This window comes from Tenrec ecaudatus, chromosome X (genome assembly GCF_050624435.1).
Source record: "Tenrec ecaudatus isolate mTenEca1 chromosome X, mTenEca1.hap1, whole genome shotgun sequence".
NCBI lineage: Eukaryota > Metazoa > Chordata > Mammalia > Afrosoricida > Tenrecidae > Tenrec > Tenrec ecaudatus.
The window spans coordinates 49,725,063-49,743,424 of NC_134548.1; the positions used below are offsets into that span (position 1 = coordinate 49,725,063).

General features: G+C 39.8%; 1 protein-coding gene across 1 annotated transcript in view; it reads right to left on the minus strand.

The window, feature by feature from the left end:
* The window catches only part of EFHC2 (EF-hand domain containing 2), a 168,573-nt gene that overhangs the window by 15,938 nt on the left and 134,273 nt on the right, over positions 1 to 18,362 (minus strand). The window contains exons 13-14 of the mRNA XM_075539326.1: positions 2,171 to 2,243; positions 1,175 to 1,183 (exon numbers count right to left, since the gene is read on the minus strand). Of these exons, the coding sequence (XP_075395441.1) occupies positions 1,175 to 1,183; positions 2,171 to 2,243 (82 nt within the window). The remainder of the gene's footprint in view (positions 1 to 1,174; positions 1,184 to 2,170; positions 2,244 to 18,362) is intronic.

Consider the following 18,362-nt stretch of genomic DNA (forward strand, 5'->3'; position numbering starts at 1 on the left):
ACTTGAATGGCTTCACTTTGGGGAGGCATGTGATGTTAGTTGGTACTGAGGATCAAGAACCACACATTCCCCACCCGTGTCCTAATGGGAGTAATGAAAAACGCCCAACTCAAAATGCCACCTATCATTTTACTTTGTACAGGTAAAACTATTTGGGTTAATTAAATCATAGATAGATAGATAGGTAGATAGATAGATGATAGATAGAGAGATAGAGAGATAGAGAGATAGATGATAGAGTCTTTGACATGTAATGGAGCTGTGGTAAAATTCTGATTCTCCCATGCATTTGCTTTTTCTCTAGCATCCTCATCTATAAATTGGACATGATAAAAGCATGTACCTCATAGGTCAACTCTGAGGGTTAAATGAACAACTAGATCAGTGGCCATAGAACAGTATTTAGCACATTGGCACCACTACCACCAGTTACCATTGAGTTGATGTCAACTCATAGTGACCTCCACATGCATCCGAACATCAAGGACTGATTTTTTCAGATGGACATCATTCAACCATCCTTTCAAGATGCCTCTGGGTGACCTTGAATGACCAACTCTTTGATAGCACATTAACTATATCACCCACATATAAAATCTTTTAGTATTTGCTATTATGATAGTGATGATGTGACTTCAAGAGTCTCTTCATGGGTAAACCTGCCTCCTCCGTGCCATCTTTCCAATCCCCCTTCTCCGTTCCTTTTGTCCAATCCACCTATCATCCTGCCAAAGAAAGCTACCTAAAAGGCACATTTCAACATGCTCCTCTACCTTCCACTTTGCCAGTGTTCTCCAGGCAGTTCAGGGCAATACTCAAGCAGTGTGCCTCACCCTTGCATGAAATCTCCAGTCACAACCCCACTCCAACCATGTCAAGTCATTCTTGTTCTGCACATAGGCCATGCAGTCCCATGTTTCCGGGTCCCTGTGGGGAATGCCTTTTCCATACAGTATCACTTCCTTATTTTACTAATTTTTACTATTAATGACATTTCAAGAGTCACCTCCCCTGGGAATGTGTTCTGATCCCCAGTCTGCTTTAGAAGCAGCTTCAGGATCCTATAAAGGCAGTTTCGCCGATACACCAGATCAGAGTGGGCCCCTCAAAGGCAGTGAGAAGGCTTTGTGTCTGAACTTTAACAAAGAGCAGACAAGTTACTAAGAGTAAATACCAGATCATTCTTTGACTGAGTCTTGAATCTGTAAATTAACACATTCAGTAAGTGACCCCAAATCACTCAGTTTAGAAAGTGGCAGGGCCAGAATTCACCCCCAACTCTGTTTGACTCCAAAGGCCACTGATGTTTCCCAAACATGTGGAAGTTCTAAGGCCACCCCAGACTCTCCAGAGTAGCTGCATGCCTGAGGATATTCCCAAGGCGGAACTAGACTAGTTCAAGCCAGAATGAGCTGGTCAGCAGAGACTCAGAGGAATCAAAGCCTCCTTTTTGGGAGCATCAACCACATGACATTTGCTTTATCAAGGGACTTTCCCAAGAAAATCAATTTCTGGAGCATGTTAAAATACAAACAAACCACCACCCACCCACCCACTCCTTAAAGACAATTGGCCCAAAGAAATCTTAGAGAATTTAGACAATTCCATAATGTTGAGAGCACCATCTGATTTTGTGAACTTTGTTTCCCCAAACCAAGCATTTTTTTTTACTGATTTTTTATTTTACATTTGGCTCCACTGTGAAATGTGCTTCCCCAGTCTATACTGTGTCACCCACTGCAAACCTGTCTACATAGTCAAGGATACAATGAAAATTCTTAACATATGTACCATTTATGATTTATTCCTGTGGCTTATGATGATGTTACCAGAACCCTTTGAAAACAGTGTTTATATCTATTTATAACTGAAACCTATTTTCCATATAATTGGATGTGACTAAGGTTGACAAAAATGCAGCTGCATTGGAAAAGTCCTGCTCTTGCAGAGCAGATGTTTGCTCAGCGTGGAAAGTGAATTAGCCTTCAGCACAAACACCCAGAACCACATACATATTCTTTCCAAGAGCACTGACGTTAGTTAATGTTTTACATAGAAGAACAATTTGAAAATAAAGGACATTAAAAATGCAAAGGAGGGAGTCACAACTGGTTTTTAAAATAAGTATTAATTTTACCTCTATGTTAGACAACACTGTGTTCCATTCAACCATTGGATTTTCTTTCCAGTTCAGAGCAGAGAAAAATGATTCATAATCTATTTGTTTTTCACTATCTTCAAACCTGAAAATATAGTTATAATATATGATTTGACTCAACCTGCAGGGCCAAAATATCAGTTTAAAATTGATCATAAAACAGTACCTAAGACGACCTCACTAGATGATATATTCCTCATTTATTATTTCTAATCTGTTTCTTAACTTCTCAGATGCAAGAGAATTCACCCACCTAAATTCACTGAAGAATCCCAAGCACCTAGATAAATGTTGGCATTCAGTAGGTGTTTTCAATAAATATTGGCTATAGTTGCCACAAAATGGGTACTTATTCAGCAAACTAAGATAATCTCTATATTTTATTTAAAATATTCAAGGCTTCCTCTATCCATTTTGTTTCATATACAGGGTTCTGGTGGCACAACAGTTACAGTATATGGCTGCTAACAGAAAGGTGGACAATTTGAACTCACCAAAGCTCCCAGGGAGAAAAATGAGGCAGTCTGCTTTTTTAAGGGCTACAACCTTGGAAATCCACGGGGGGGGGGGGGGGGCGGGGGAGCAGTTCTACTTTGTCCTACAGGGTTGCTATGAGTCATAATGAACTCGATGGCAGTGGATTTGGTTGTTACTTTGCTTTGTTTTAGTTTAAGATAGTTGATGGGTGTTTAAGCTGTAAAATAAAATAACTGTATATTTCTTAACCTCAAATAATTCAGGCAAGCCTAGATTCAGACTCAACCAGAAAACACTCCTAAAGGTCAACAAACAGTCCTTGAACTATTTATAGGCGTTTCTTTTTTCGGTCATTGGTTTGCTGTTGTTTTCTTTTGTTGCTTTGTTTTGCTCTATCTTGTTTTTTGTGCATATTATTACCTTGGCCGATCTATCTAGATAAGAGAAGCTGGAAAAATAATCTGGAGGAGAAAACAATGGGTCCAACGGTTCTGGGGGGACATGGAAGAGGGAGAGGTGGGGGAAAAGAAGTGGGTTTTAACAAATCCAGGGACAAGGGAAAGAACATGTGATCCAAAATCGATGGCCAGGAGGGTGTAGGAGGCCTGGTAGGGATTGATCAAGGACAATGTAACAGAGAGGAATTACTGAAACCCAAATGAAGTCTGAGCATGATAGTGGGACAAGAGGAAAGAAAAACGAAATAGAGGAAAGGGCTAGGAGTCAAAGGGCATTTATAGAGGTCTAAATATAAGCATGTACATATGTAAATATATTTATATATGATGATGGGAAAGTAGATCTATGTGCATATATTTATAGGTTTAGTATTAAAGTAGCAGATGCACACTGGCCCTTCACTCAAGTACTCCCTCAATGCAAGAACACTGTTCTATTAACCTGGCTCACCTTCCTGACAAGATGCTGAAGAAAAAATGGGTGCATAACCAAATGTGGTAAAGAGAGCTGATGGTGCTCATGGTGCTCACCTTCCCGACAAGATCGCTGAGGACAAAATGGGTGCATAAGCAAATGTGGTGAAGAAAGCTGATGGTGCTCAGCTATCAAAAAATATAGCATCTGAGGTCTTAAAGCCTTGAAGATAAACAAGTGGCCATCTAGCTGAGAAGCAACAAAGTCCACATGGAAGAAGCTCACCAGCCTGTGTGATCATGAGGTGTCAATGGGATCAAGTATCAAGCATCAAAGAACAAAAATTCATATCATTGTGAATGTGGGAGAGTGTGGAATGGGGACCCAAAGCCCATCTGTAGGCAACTGGACCTCCCCTTGCAGAAAGGTCACGGGGAGGAGATGAGCCAGTCAGGGTACAGTGTAGCAATGATGAAAAATACAACCTTCTTCTAGTTCCTAAATGCTTTCCCTCCCCCCACCCCACTATCCTTATCCCAATTTTACCTAACAAATCTGGCTAGACCAGAGGATGCATGCTGGTACAGATAGGAATTGGGAACACAGGGAATCCAGGACAGATAAACCCCTCAGGACCAGTGGTGAGAGCGGTAATATCGGGAGGGTGGAGGGAAGGTTGGGTAGAAAGGGGAAACTGATCACAAGGATCTACATATAACCCCCACCCTGGAAGACGGACAACAGAAAAGTATGCAAAAGGAGATGCCAGATAGTGTAAAACATGACAAAATAATTTATAAGTTATCAAGGGTTTGTGAGGGAGGGGTGGCAAGGAGGGAGGGGACAAAATGAAGAGCTGATACCAAGGTCTCAAGTAGAAAGAAAACGTTTTGAGAATAATGATGGTGACAAATGTACAAATGTGCTTGACACAGTGGATGGATGGTGATAAGAGTTGTATGAACTCCCAAATAAAATGATTTAAAAATAAAAAGGCAAGCCTAGATTCATTTGACAACTAGTATATTTATTGTTAAGTTCATAATACATTGCTGAGTGTAAAGGAGGTTATTCAATAATGTATGATTTAATTTTTCATTAGGTTTAGATTTATATAAAAAGTCAGAGAGAAAAATCTAGTAAGCAGTACAATAAGTATTAAGAGCAGCTATCACTGGGAAGAGAGATTGTGATTTTATCTCTCTTCTTTTAGACTCTATTGCATCATTCTAACTGTTTTAAGTTCATAGTCCCCAAAAAATTAAATTTGATTTCATTTTGAAAACAATTATCCTGTACCATAAAACTACAAACTGAAAGTAATGAGTTTGTTTGACTACTCTCTAATTATGGGTTCAAGCTTAAATTCATTCTTAATCATAATGAAATGTGGCTATTAAGAAATAATCATTTCAACACTATTGTTATAATGACCTATAATAAACTATTTCTTAGTATAACCTCAATGTCACCTCTTCTGATTTTGATTGCATTGTGCCAATTTTTAAGACTCTGCAGAATGGTAAAATAACATCCTTCTTCCGAAGGTAAGAAAAGACAAAGGTGGTCACTAAGGCACTATTCCCAGCACATTGCTCCAGGCTATTGTCATTCTGTTCAGCTCTTTAAATCAAGATGACACTCCTCCAATCAGCAAGTGATGTGCACAGTTATTATTTAAAGACAAGACATTTAAATGGTCAGAAAACGTAGTGGGATTGCAAGGAGAAAAACAATATACTCATAATCAATTGAAAGCAGGGCTTCAAACCAGGTCATCCTGAGTCAACTCATGGATGACACAGTACAACAAGGAGCAAACAGATTTTGTGAAATATGAGAGCCTGCTTATGGAATGAGAAAGGTACTGGTCGATGTCCTGCTGGAAATGCAATCTCAAATTTAGAGAAACGAGTGCAGCAAGCACGTTGCATAGCAACCAAATCTCTTGATCGGTAGTTGATTTGGAAACCATGGGCACCCTGCTCAAAAATAGCAACTACCAACTCTCCCTTGAATATATGTCACTCTCCACAGTCTTGGCTAAAATCTAACCAGGTACCTGAAAGGGCTCATTTTGCCTCTTCTGAGTCTCCTATTCCAGGGTTTTAACTCATGGGTTTCCCAGTTTCAGTTATTGTTCCAAGCAGTCACATTTTATAAGTTCTGCTATGTCCTATTTTTGCTTGTTTTGTTGGCTCTGACTGAAAGACTGGATTCACCCTGGCTATCATCCTTGCATGTGTTCTGTCTCTCTAAAGTACTCCAATAAGAGTTCATATTTAGAAACTACTAAGTATTAGTAGTCATAAATTAAATGTTACAAGATGGAGTCACGTGGACTCAACAACCTAAACAAAGTAGACTACAGTGATCAGAAGAAGGGGGAAATGATATAATTCTTTTGTGTACATTTTCTTTGGCCAATGGTTCCGAGATGCAACTCCATTGATTGTACTGCCCCTTACCGTGTTTACTTTTGAGTGTTGGCTCACGTATAAGCTGAACTACTTTAAAGGGTATGCTCTGTTTATGGAAATATTTGCAGCCAAAATGTAGGATCCTTATTCCTTTTATTATGTGTGATTGGAGGAGGAACCTAAAACTGAATGAATTAAATATGCTTTGTAAGAAACTGTCCTTGGCATGGAATTTTGATGGAAAGTACACTCACTCCTCAGTTATTGGCATAGTTACGTTGCAAAGACGAGCTCATTATGTGAAAATTGGTAGTACGGGAAATGGAGGATGATCACAGCAGATCACCAAACATAAGAGATGACTTCATTATATAGCTGCCAAATTACATCATTAGATATAGAATATAATTTGCCAAATTCCATTGCTGTGTGGCAGCCAAACCCCTGAGAACTGTGACCCAGGCACCTTGACAGACACATGATTTTAACACAACAAACTTTACTCTTGTCTTGCGACTTAGATTTTTTTTTACTGTCAGGTGTATGTTTTTAATATGCAAGAGAATCAGATATTAGATTTACCATTGTCAGAAATGCAAAATGTTGGATAAAAGACAGTGATAAACAAAATCAGGCTAAAGTAGGTGTGGATCCTAACCATCTGAGCAGGAGCTGAGATCAGAGAATGAGATCAAGAAGGGCCTTTGAATTTTATTTTAAGGAAATTGAAGAGCTTTTGGAACATTTTGTGTAAAGAAGTTGTATTTCCTAAAGATCAGTTTAGCTGATACACTGAGATTAGAACATAGGGGGCAAATAGGAAGTGGCATGGGCAGTTAGCAGTCTTTTAGTTAACAGTAGCTAGTCAATTAGTAGTAGTCCAGATGAGAGATAACAGTGACATAGATGGTTGTGGTGGCAGTGAATGTATGGGGCTGTGTGATATATTTTGAATATATTTTTAATTCAGGATTCCTGAATGAGTGTATATAGTACATAACAAAGAAAGTCAAGATGATTCCAAGGATTTTGCTTGAGCAATTGTATAAATTCAGTTATTGTAACTGGGATGAGAAAGATTGCAAGGGTTACAGGATGGGATTAAAAATCAAGAGTTTAGTATGTGTTTCAATGGGAAGCAAACAGCTGGATATATGAGTTTAACGTTCAAGGGAAAGGTAAGAGTTGAAGATATAAATGTGATATTAATTAGCATGTAGTTGATATTTAAAGTCATATAATTGGTTGAGATCACCATGAAATATATTTCTCTATCTGTTCCTACTGTCAGGAACTTCTCGTTATATCAATCCCTCATTTAATTCGAGAAGTTTCTGAAGTTTAATTTCCCAGTCATTTGGAAACCTTTCAAGTCTCCTAAACAGATGTCAGATTACATTAGATGTCACCCCTCATATACAATCCACTAACTGGGCCTATGGACTCTACCATCATAGCATAACACAAATCTATTTCTTTCCATCTCCTTTGTGGTTGCTATTAACTACGAATGTACAGTATAACAAAACACTGCCAGGTCAGGCACTATCTTCATAATCATTAGTGTACTCACATCCTTTGTGTATTTGGAGTGTCTTCCAACTTAGGGGGCTCATCTCTCAGCACTAAATCAGACAGCATTCTGTTGTAATCCATTGGCAAGTTTTTTGAAGTGTTTTGTCAAACTTTTATTTTCCTAATCTGTCTTATTCTGGTATTTGAGATATCAGTGGCAAAGTTTCCAGCATCATTAACAAAATGCAAACCACAACCAACTGATGAGTGGTGACTAACTGTCTCCCCTACAAATCACCAATTCCAAGTCCTCATCATCTCTCACCTGGATTACATGAATAGCTTCCTCTCTTAGTCTCCTCCAATGGAGTGATCAGATCAATCAACCAATGGCTTTCTTGAAATCCTCCAGTGGCTTTCCAGTTCATGTAAAACACAAGTTAATCCCCTTATCAAGGCCTGCAAGACCCTGAGTATTCTGATCCCTTCTAACCTCTCTAAGTGCACTTTAAAATGCTTTCCTTATACACAATGTGCAGCTAAGCTGGGCCTCATTGTTGCTGTTCTCTGGTTATACCAAATTGCTCTTAGAAATTCAAGGTATTTGGGCCTTCTGCTCCTTTTGTCTATGACCATCCCTATAGGCACTGTCAGATAAGTATTGGATTACTAACCACAGTCCAGTGGTTCAAATCCAATAGCTGTTCCTTGAAGAAAGATCCAGCAAGGATTTACAGCCTCAAGAACCCTACTTAGGGCTACTATGAGTCAGAATTGACCCAGTGGTGGTGGGTTTGGGATGCTCTTTGTCTAGAAAATATCAATTTAAATATCACTTCTTTAGTGAGGCCTTCTTAAAAGTTCCTCTTATCTAATTGAGTCCCCTATGCCTGACTTTGCATTTACCCTGGATGATAGCTTTAGAACTTACAAGGAATTTTCTGGAAGTCATCATGGCAAGTCTTATTATGGGACCTTGCTGCCAATAAATCGTCATATTTATTAATGCTTTGCTGTTATCTCCTACCTCCAGCTTCTGACATGCCAGACTCAACACATTAAACATCCACTCATAAGTACCATAAATGGAGTCCAATATATTCAGATGTCGTTGAAAGCGTACACACTCAGAAATGACGTATATAAATTTTGAGGACAATGTTTTTACAGAGTTCACCTTTCCAAAGTCCAAAAGCAAGCCTTAGAAAAGAGTTGCTAATATGCTAACATACTCTAAATTTTTCTTTTGGGCTCTATAATAGAGGGTCGAAAATATATGTTGGAAACCTTCCCAAGAGGAACCAGAGAGAAAAGAGTAAAGAAATCCTGTGATTAAAAGGAATAAACCACGTGTAGATTCTTCTTAAAAATAATTATTTTCTCTTAGGAAGTGCATAGAATTGTAGTAAATCATGATGGATTGGTTCCAAATATATCTCTTTCTTCTCAAAATTAACCAAAATGACAATAAAGGACGGCAATTATGATAAGAACCCAAGGTGGTAGAGTAGCTTAAGTGTTGAGTTGCTAACTCAAAGGTCAGCAGTCCAAACCCAACAGCCTCTCGGTGGGAGAAAGATGAAGTAAGCTGCTTCTGTAAAGATCTACAGCCACAGAAATCTCAGGGAGTTCTACTCTGTCCTATAGAATTGCTTTGAGTTGGAATTGAATCAAATAGTCGTATGGTTATAACAAGCATAGTCAGAGAAAGCCAATAATGGACGTGGACAGGAAATTTCAAAATCTTTTACAAGATGGAAGTAAACCAAAGATGGGTAGCTAACTTGGTAGAACTAAGAAAGCTGAACCTTAAATAACCATGGGACAGGGGAGGCACACAAGAGACCAACCAATGTGCCCACACAACCTGAGGGACTTGGCAACTGCAGGTGCCAGATAACAGTAAAGACAAAGAAAAGGAGGGCTGAAAACCAGAATGATTTGAGAGTCAGAATAAAAAAGGAGCTGCTGTCCCCTTGCTGTATTCTTCACTCGGTTCCAAGTGCGTCCTATATACTGTAAAGGAGGAGATGATTTTGTCCAGAGAAACTTAACTAAAGAAGCTCTAGTTTTGAGCAGGTCAAGCATAATGGATAACACAGGAGAGCATTATATGAGGAGGCTAAAAAAAGTTGGTGGGAAAAAATAAAGTATCTTTTAATTGAATATTCCCATGAGCTTTTGAAATCTTCTCAAACAATTTTACCTTTCCTTTTTTCCAGAATACTAGCAATCATGCTAAAACCCACCTCCTTTCCCATCCCACCCACTGTCCTACATCAACAGGAGAAGACTGGATTCTTCTCTCAATCATCTGAATTGGTCCAGAGAGAAAACATTCACTTTCTGGCTTTTGAGGATTTCCTAATGAAAATGAGAGCGCAGGATCTCACCCTTTGCAGAGAAACAAACAAATCAATAAGATCCACCCGCACAGTTTCCAACATAATGGTAGATGCGAAAACAGAAACAGAGGTGGGGGTGGCATGGGGAGGAACCAGAGAAACAAGGGCAATTCAGAGGGCACAGAGGGAAAGACGTGAAATAAGAGGATATGTTATACTAATAAAAAGAACAGATAGCTATTTTAAAGGAATATTCAAAAAGAAAAATAAAGAAACACAAACTCTTGAAATTAAAGATGTAATAGAAAAACTAGAATGTAAAGTTGACTAAAATTTCTTAGTAAGCACAGCATAATAACAAAATCTAAGAAAGAAAAGAACCAATTTTGAATCTAAGTAATATTTTTAAAAGAAATGTGATACTGGAGGAAAGCAAATTAAATATTAATAAAATTTTCTCAGAACCAAAAGCCAAAGTCTAAATTGGAAGGGCACAAAGTGCCATGCACAATTAACACACTCTCTCTCTCTTTCTCTCTCTCTCTCTCTCTCACACACACACACACAAACACACACACACACACACACACACACACGTCTTGTCATCATGAATTTATGGAACGTCAGGAACAAAGAGAAGATCCTAAGAGCATCCAGAAAGAACCAGAAAGAACCAGAAGTAATGGGAAACAATATGAAACTAAATTCTAAATCATTATATGTTAGTATATCATATCGGAGAATGATAAATCAAGAAACAAGAGTATGTGCATGAGCTTTAAATGCCTGAATCAGCAGCCAGAGGACTGAAAATGACTGCTTCCTGTCAATGGCTCTGGGGAAGGGGAAGGATGTGGCAGGAGACTACTCTTCTATATAGTACGAATCTCTGTTGAGGATGAGGTAGTTATTTTTATTTTTAACTATAAGTATGTGTATTATATTGGCACAAAAGAGTATAAAAAGCAGATGAGTAATTTTGAAGCAGGCTTTTCAAGGCAGTAGGTATGTAAACGTGCAAGCAAGGAACACTGCTGGTTGGGGGCATGGTCCTAAGGACTTAAGTCTCCTAGTCTTCCTACCTATTTCAAATGTCCATACCCAGCCTCTTCTTCTGGAGGAGGACATAGTGAGCATCAAATTATATCTAATATTAATCCGTTACCATCAAGTTGATTCCGACTCTTGGTGACCCCAGGTGTGTCAGACGATGTGTGTTTCATGGTTGGTTTTGCAGAAGTCGATTGCCAGTGCTTTTGTCTGAGTCACTTATAAGTCAACTTGAATCTGCAATATTTCTGTTGGCAGCTCAGCACATTAACCGTTTGAACCACCAGGGACTCGGTGTATATATAACATATGCCACATTGAATACACACTATGCTTATTAGCAGAAGAATTGATGCCTCGGAATTATGGTGCTGATGAATATTTAACATACCACGGACTGTCAGAAAAACAAACCAATCAGTCTCAGAAGAGGGCAGTTAGAATACCCCTTAGAAGCAAGGATAGCAAGACATCATCTCACATATTTTGGATATATTGTCAGGAGAGACCAGTTCCTGGAAAATGACATTATGCTTGGTACAGAGTCATCACAAATGAGGAAGCCCCTCCAGGAGACAGATTGACACAGTGACTGCAACAGTGGACTCAAATGTAACAGTTCTGAGGATGGTGCAGGAGCAGGTGGTGCTTTGATCTGCTGTGCACAGGGTCACTATGAGTCAGAAATAACTCAATATGCCTTTTCGAAAGGAGCCCGAGTGATGTTGTTAAGTGTTGGACTGATAATGACAAGGTGGGTGGTGCTACCCGATGAATTGCTCTATGGGAGAAAGATGACATCATCTACGCTTTAAAAAAGTACAGCCTCAGAAACCCTATATAGGGCTTCTACCAGTCAGACTCTGATCGTGGGTTTGGATTATGCCTGTTAGGTGAGTTTGTGGAGAAGAGAACAACTAGGATATACAGAGATCTCCAGTTCCAAGTTCCGGGAGAAAGAACAAGTACATCAATGCCCACATTTACACCTGAATATTCTTTCTTTACGCTCCCTTATAAAAGGCTCCTTCTTTCTCATGACCACAGAACATCATTTCTCAAATCCTATTCACATTTTCAAAATATTTTGGGATAGCCTATGAATCACACAGAAAGTCTGTCTCCTTACTTCATGGTCATGCTGTGCTTCTGATAAAAAAAATATTGCCGTACTGATTCTTCATGGGAACCCCCTACTCAGTTTGCTCCTCTCTAAGTGACTGTTTAGCTCTTGCTAAAACTCTGATCCATGGTCAAAGGATGAAGATTTACCACTCTGGAAGAAATTCTTTATAAAAAGCTTTGAAGGCAATTCCAAAGAACAACTTTCTATGGCAACATTGTTGGAATCAGTGCACAGCCTTCCAGGGTGACTGCCCTAAAGGGCAACACTAATTCTGGCTTTTAAGCTTCTCTGTGCTTGTTAAAAAGTCAGACTCGTTACTTTAAAGTCCTAGTGCACACTGATAAAGTGTCTTCCTAAACCCGCCATAAAGTCTTCATTCCTTTTGATACGTGGGCACTTCCCCATTTTCTTTATTCCACAGACTAAGAGACATGTTTGTGGGGAAGGTGGGGTGGGAGGCAATTTCTTTGGCTCTGATCTAGATAATAATGACCCAAACATGCTTTCTGATGCTTTGCGTGGTGGGAGTTCTTACAAGGCTATCTAATGTGACATTTGACTGATGCTGTGCTCCCCCTCCCAACATGATGAATGGCTGGAAAACTGCAGAAGCCATCCATCTCCTTGCCAAAGGGAATACTGCTGAACTGCTTTATTTCCACCACCCACAGCAGGGAAAGGCTTAATGACAGCTGTATTTTGCTCAAGAATTGCATGAGCTACCCCCTCTGCAGCAAAGGCCATAGTCTAATTTCATGGGGAAGGTCTGGCTGCATGTCCATGGATAGATGGGAAAAGGGCAGGGAGGACAGTCCGGATACATTGTTGACCTCTGCTTTTCTTGTTTGTTTGTTTGTTCACTTAATGAAACACCCAAAGGAATACCCTCAAACACCTGGTAAACTTCTTAAAAAGCAGATTATTGAAATGAAAGGGGGGAAGGGGCTGTAGGCCACTGTATTGGTTGGTCACAAAAATGTAGTTTTTGCAGGATGACATTGCTGAAATTGGTAGAGATGAACTCTGGGTATCTCTAAATGGCCAAGCGTCTAAATTTCAATTCTGATTCCAACACAGATCTTAGTGAGGAAAGTCAAGGAACCTGGACCAGACATAGAGACACAGTCATGGTTGGGATTTTTTTTCCTGAAACTACAAATCACTTTATATTTTAAAATATTTTTAAAAAGCATCATGTGTATGTGTGTGTATGAAAGACAAAGAGAGAGACAGATACTTCTCCCTGAAAATGTCCCAGTGTTCCAAACACTTCAACATCAGCCACATAGTGGGAGTACCCTTGCCTCTGAGTTTCACTGCCAGGCATGATGGATTGAAATTACATGCACTCAAACTGCGCTTTGGGGAGAGCGGTCAGGGACAGAGCTGGATTGCGTATAATGAGATTATCTTAAAGTCACTTAAAAGCCCTGTTAACAAATTTCATTTTTAAAGATAGTTGGATTGGCATATACATTACATATCATACAATTTAATAGCCCAATCATATTAAGATTTGTACAGTCATCTCCACAGGCCATTTCAGAAAATTTTCTTCTCCTACTCATTGTTGTTAGTTCCCCAGTTTCTCATAGGCGATTATCAATCCAGTTACTGTATCTAGTTATCTATCCTGAATTTCCTATACAGAAAACCATAGAACACAAAAACAGAAAAGAAACAAGGACTAAAAGCTAACAGCAGTAACCAGACAAAACATAGAAATAGTTCAATCAAAAAGAAAGCTGATAACAGGTTTAAAATGGTTCAAAAGGGAGATTAAATGATAAGTTATTACATTTTAACCTAACTCTATCTGTCATGATCGATGTTACTTCTGTCTGATAACAAGGCCATTTACATCATTTTACTATGGTCAGAGGAGATTCACCAGCGGCTTAATCCACGTGCGAACCCTCCATTATCATCCATAGGCCTCTGCAACTAGGTGTTCACAATTTAAACTCTGATACTATTCTCTCCACAGAGCCCCAGGGAATACTTTACAACTGGCGTCGATGGCACAGCCGGTAAAGACCCCAGCTGCTAACCAAAATGTCAGGCACAGGAACTCACTGTGCCATCGATGCTCCTTCGTGGAACCCAAAGCTAGTTGTACAAAACCAAGTTTAAGGCAGGGCTGCTGGGGGAAAGAGTTGAACTTGAATTTCCCATTAGTCCACATCTAGATTAGGAAGGTCACAGTGAAGGGGAGAAGATAGCTCTTTTCTCTCCAAGCCCACAAGAAATACTTAAAGGGTTGACCTCAGAATTTGCTTCATCTCCTATGGCTTGAAAATTGGAATTTCTTGGAGGTAGCAAAGTTGGATGGCAACAGAAGCTTTGGCAGATACCAAGCCCATGTTCTATCCTTTCCCACCTGCCCAGGTGGGAATCCCTGGGTTGTGGAAATGGTTAAGCACTTGGCTGCTAACTGAAAGGCTGGTGATTTGTGTCCATCTAGAAGCTCCTTGGACGAAACACCTGGTGATCTACTTCTGAGAAATCAATCACTGAAACCTTTGAAGCACAGTTTTTTAAACATACATGCAGTCACCATGAGTTGGAAATGACTGAATGGCAACTGGAAAAGTGGCTTAACTGCCCAGTGTACTAACTAGCACTGTACAAATCTCAGAGGCTTTAGAGCTGATTAAAATAAAGTTCCCCTCCCTAAAAGCACAGTTAAGGGGTAAAAAGAGGTTTAGGGTCCCTCAGGAAATTCTGATTTGCATTAAATGGATGATCTTTCTCTGGCCAAAGCATGTGTCTATTCATGAGCAAGTCTCCTTATATCTCAATGTCTGCCCTTATGAAATGAGGAACAATAGCCACCATCAACTAAAATGCACCTTTTAATATGTGCAAGAATGTATAAAAGATTTTAGGGTCCTTGGCACTATGTCAATACAAAGTGTCACTGCTGTTATTAATGGGTAATAGTTACCACTCCGTAGGATGTTTAAGTCTGATGCTCTATGCATTAGTGAAATGAATTTGTTTGGCAAGTAAGGTGACCTCACACTAGCTTACACAGCACGAGTTGATGGACGGCTGGGGTTACTGTACGTGAAAAGATTTTGAAGTCCTGAATCCAGCTCGACTTGAGCTAATAAGGAAAAGACCTAACTGAATTATAAGAAAAATGTAAGTGGCGTAGAAGGGGAATTTTAGTAGCAAACCACAGGGTCAGGAGGAATATGGGGGTAACAATAACTGGCGGAACACACCCAAACTTGGAACCATTTCTTTTCCTATCTTGCACTGCATTCACATCGCAAAGTTAGGTGGCTGATCAACAGCCATCTTTCTCGAGCCCAGAGGTGGATTTCTGAAGCAGGCAGGTAAAGCTAGCCCTGGGTAGTGTGTGCACTGAACAAAATGAAGCCAACGCCATGCCTGCCTCCCCTGGGAGGCTGCAGCTCTCTGAGGAGGCTTGGACTCAGCATGCCATGGGAGGGTTGCGCAGAAAGACACACTGGTCAAGGCTTTGTAAAGCCCTGGGAGCCTGTGGGGAACAATAAGAATGTAGAATATAAATGCAAGCTGCGGTCTGATGGGCCCATTAGGAATTAGGACAATCTCTGAAAGGAATCTGTGAAGATGATGCAAAACACCAAGCATGTGACCCAATTCATGGCAGGGCATATTGGAGGGAGAAGGGAATGGGAATGAGACATTTTCTAATCTGATTAGTTTGACGTTTCCCCTGAGTGTAGTAAAGGGTCACAGCACAAGAAGAGACAGAGTTTAGATTGAACAGGGTCTGCTTAGTCGCTGAGGGGGTTCACCTTCTCAGAGCTAAGCTGGAGTTTGAGGCAAATGTGGTTTGAGATGACTTCGAAGCAAGCTGTGGGATAGTTTTTCTGGCTCTAGTGTCAAATTTTAAAGACAAAGACTAAACAGTCTGCCGAGAGAAGAGGGGTGCTGACTTGGTGGCCTCTGCATTGGATGAGAAACATGTAGGTCCTCCAGAGGCCAGGCTCCCACATTATTAGACTTTCCAGGACAACACATCCTTGAGGCCATCAAAAGATAATCTAATAAACATCCACAGCTTCCTGACCAGAGGACAGCTTAATGTGTGAAAGGCATTGAGCTCCAAGTATTCCAACACAAGCCCTGCTCTGTCGAGAGGTACACAGCTTTCTCTCAGTTTATTGCTCAGAGTGTGTGGTCTGTGGTCTGCCACCTAAAATTCCTTCCTAGACCTCAATCTATTCTTATCTCTAGGTGTTATACTAGGTATTTCGCCTGCATTTTTTCCAGTCAATTCTCAGAACCACTAGACAGAAAGGGTAGCTTATTCTAAAGGCACGACATTTAAGGTTCCAGTGTGTTAAAAGTCTTAAACACAATCATACAGCTAGTTTGCACATGGAAAGTACACATGAGAAACACACGACATGACAAACTACTTGGTTGCTTACACGTGGTGAATTTAAAGGCTTAGAAGCAGGTTTTTGAATCTGAATGGATCAAAGAAAGGTCAAGTCACAACCTTCCATCTAAGGTAAGGGGCACAATATAAACTGTGCTGTAAGAATCCTTCCTTAGAGGGCAATACTCACTTCCTGCCCAACATATTCAAGAACACTTTATGGATATAGTGCTATCTGAACTAGTTTCCTAAAGGAAGAGCAAGCTTTTAACCGAAGAAAAATAAAATGGAAGTTATTTCCTACTGAGGAAATAGCAAGACTAATGGGGGAAAAAGGGTGGGGGGCAATCACAGGTACGTACATGTATGAAATGCCAAAAGGCTCATTTGGCTGAACTACTGGGAAACTTGGAAGAGGAACTTTAAGAATGTGGGAAAAGAGACCCAAGTTTTAATTATAAAAATATCTGAATCCTAGGCCTGCCTACTCCATCCCAGATCCTTTACACCATTATGAACTACATCTCACATTGCTGCCAGAAAATAAAAAGTAAATGAGTATATCGTCGAGAAACTCACTCCAGGTCAACTCAACATGCATACATATCCAACAAGATGGGCCTCCTTCTGGATTGCCTTCCTGACACCTTGGACCCTGTTTCCCATTTGAGATTCAGCTTTATCTGTTTATCTGTTCCCTTGGTTCTTCTTTTTGTCTTAGATGAGGACTCCCCACTCCAACCCTTGCTTGAGAACACTGCTCCAACTGATCACCTCAAGCTTCATAACAGATTTCAACATTTACAGTCCTAAAGAAAACAGATAAACATTGAGTGCCTTGCAATAGTCAAGAACAAATATAAGTCAGACACACAAGTGAGAATAAAGAGAGTAGATATAACCAGTAATGTTATGGATTGAATTTGTCCCCACAAAATATATGCTGTAAATCCTAACCTCTGTGCCAGTGGTTCTAATCCCATCTGTGTTATGTTATGGGACTGGATTTCAAATGAAATCTATTGTTATATAGTCAATTGTGACTCACAGTGACCCTACAGGACAGAGTAGAACTCTCACTTTAGGTTTCCTAGGCTATACATCTTAGCAAAAAGCCTCACCTTTCTCCTGCAGAGTAGCTGGAGGTTTCAAACTACAGTCCTTGTAGTTAGCAATCCAAAGTGCAACCTATTACGCCACCACTTTTTATTGTGACAGAGGTGAAATCTTACAAAGCAATTTGGTTCCCCATCCAACAATTTGTACACATTTTGTCCCATGACATTGATTGCAATTCCCAAAATGTAATAGCATTTAACCAGTTTCCTCTTTGTATTTAGGATATTCATTGTCCTTCTTTCTTATCCTTTCATGCCCGGGGAAATGCTGCCTTTTTGAGCTCATAAAGTTGATTGTTCTAAGGTGTTATTGTTTACCTCATAGAACTATCTGTCCTTTAAGTAAAAGTTGAGTCACAGTGGTGAGTTCAGTTCCAGGTCTGAAGGGTGCCTAAGGGCTGTAGTTTCTGAGGTTCTCGATCAGCTCAGTGAGCTTACTTTATTTTGATATTTGTTCTATAATTTTCTCCCAATCATTCCATAACTTCCTACTTCCAGGTGCCATCTCAAGGTCATTGGTGCTGGGGTTTCAGTGGTTGATTAGTATTTGGTATAAATACTTTCATGTGTCTTGGATTATCTTCACTCATCTTGCTCCAAATGTGGAGAGGTCAACAATTGCATCTTAGATGGCCATTCACAAGTTTTTTTAGAACCACAGCCACTACTTGCCAAAGAAGGACATAGAATATGGTCTTTGTAAACTATATTATGACAAATGACCTTGATGTCCTGTGAGATAAGTCCATTTATTTTGAGATATAAAATAGATTTAAGAAGCAAACTGGGAAGCATACATGGGAGAAGAGAGATGCTAAGTCCCGTGGAAACTGATGAGGAATAAAAGGTCAAAGAGGCAAGGACCTTCCTCCAGAGCTTATAGAGAAATTCTTCCCCTA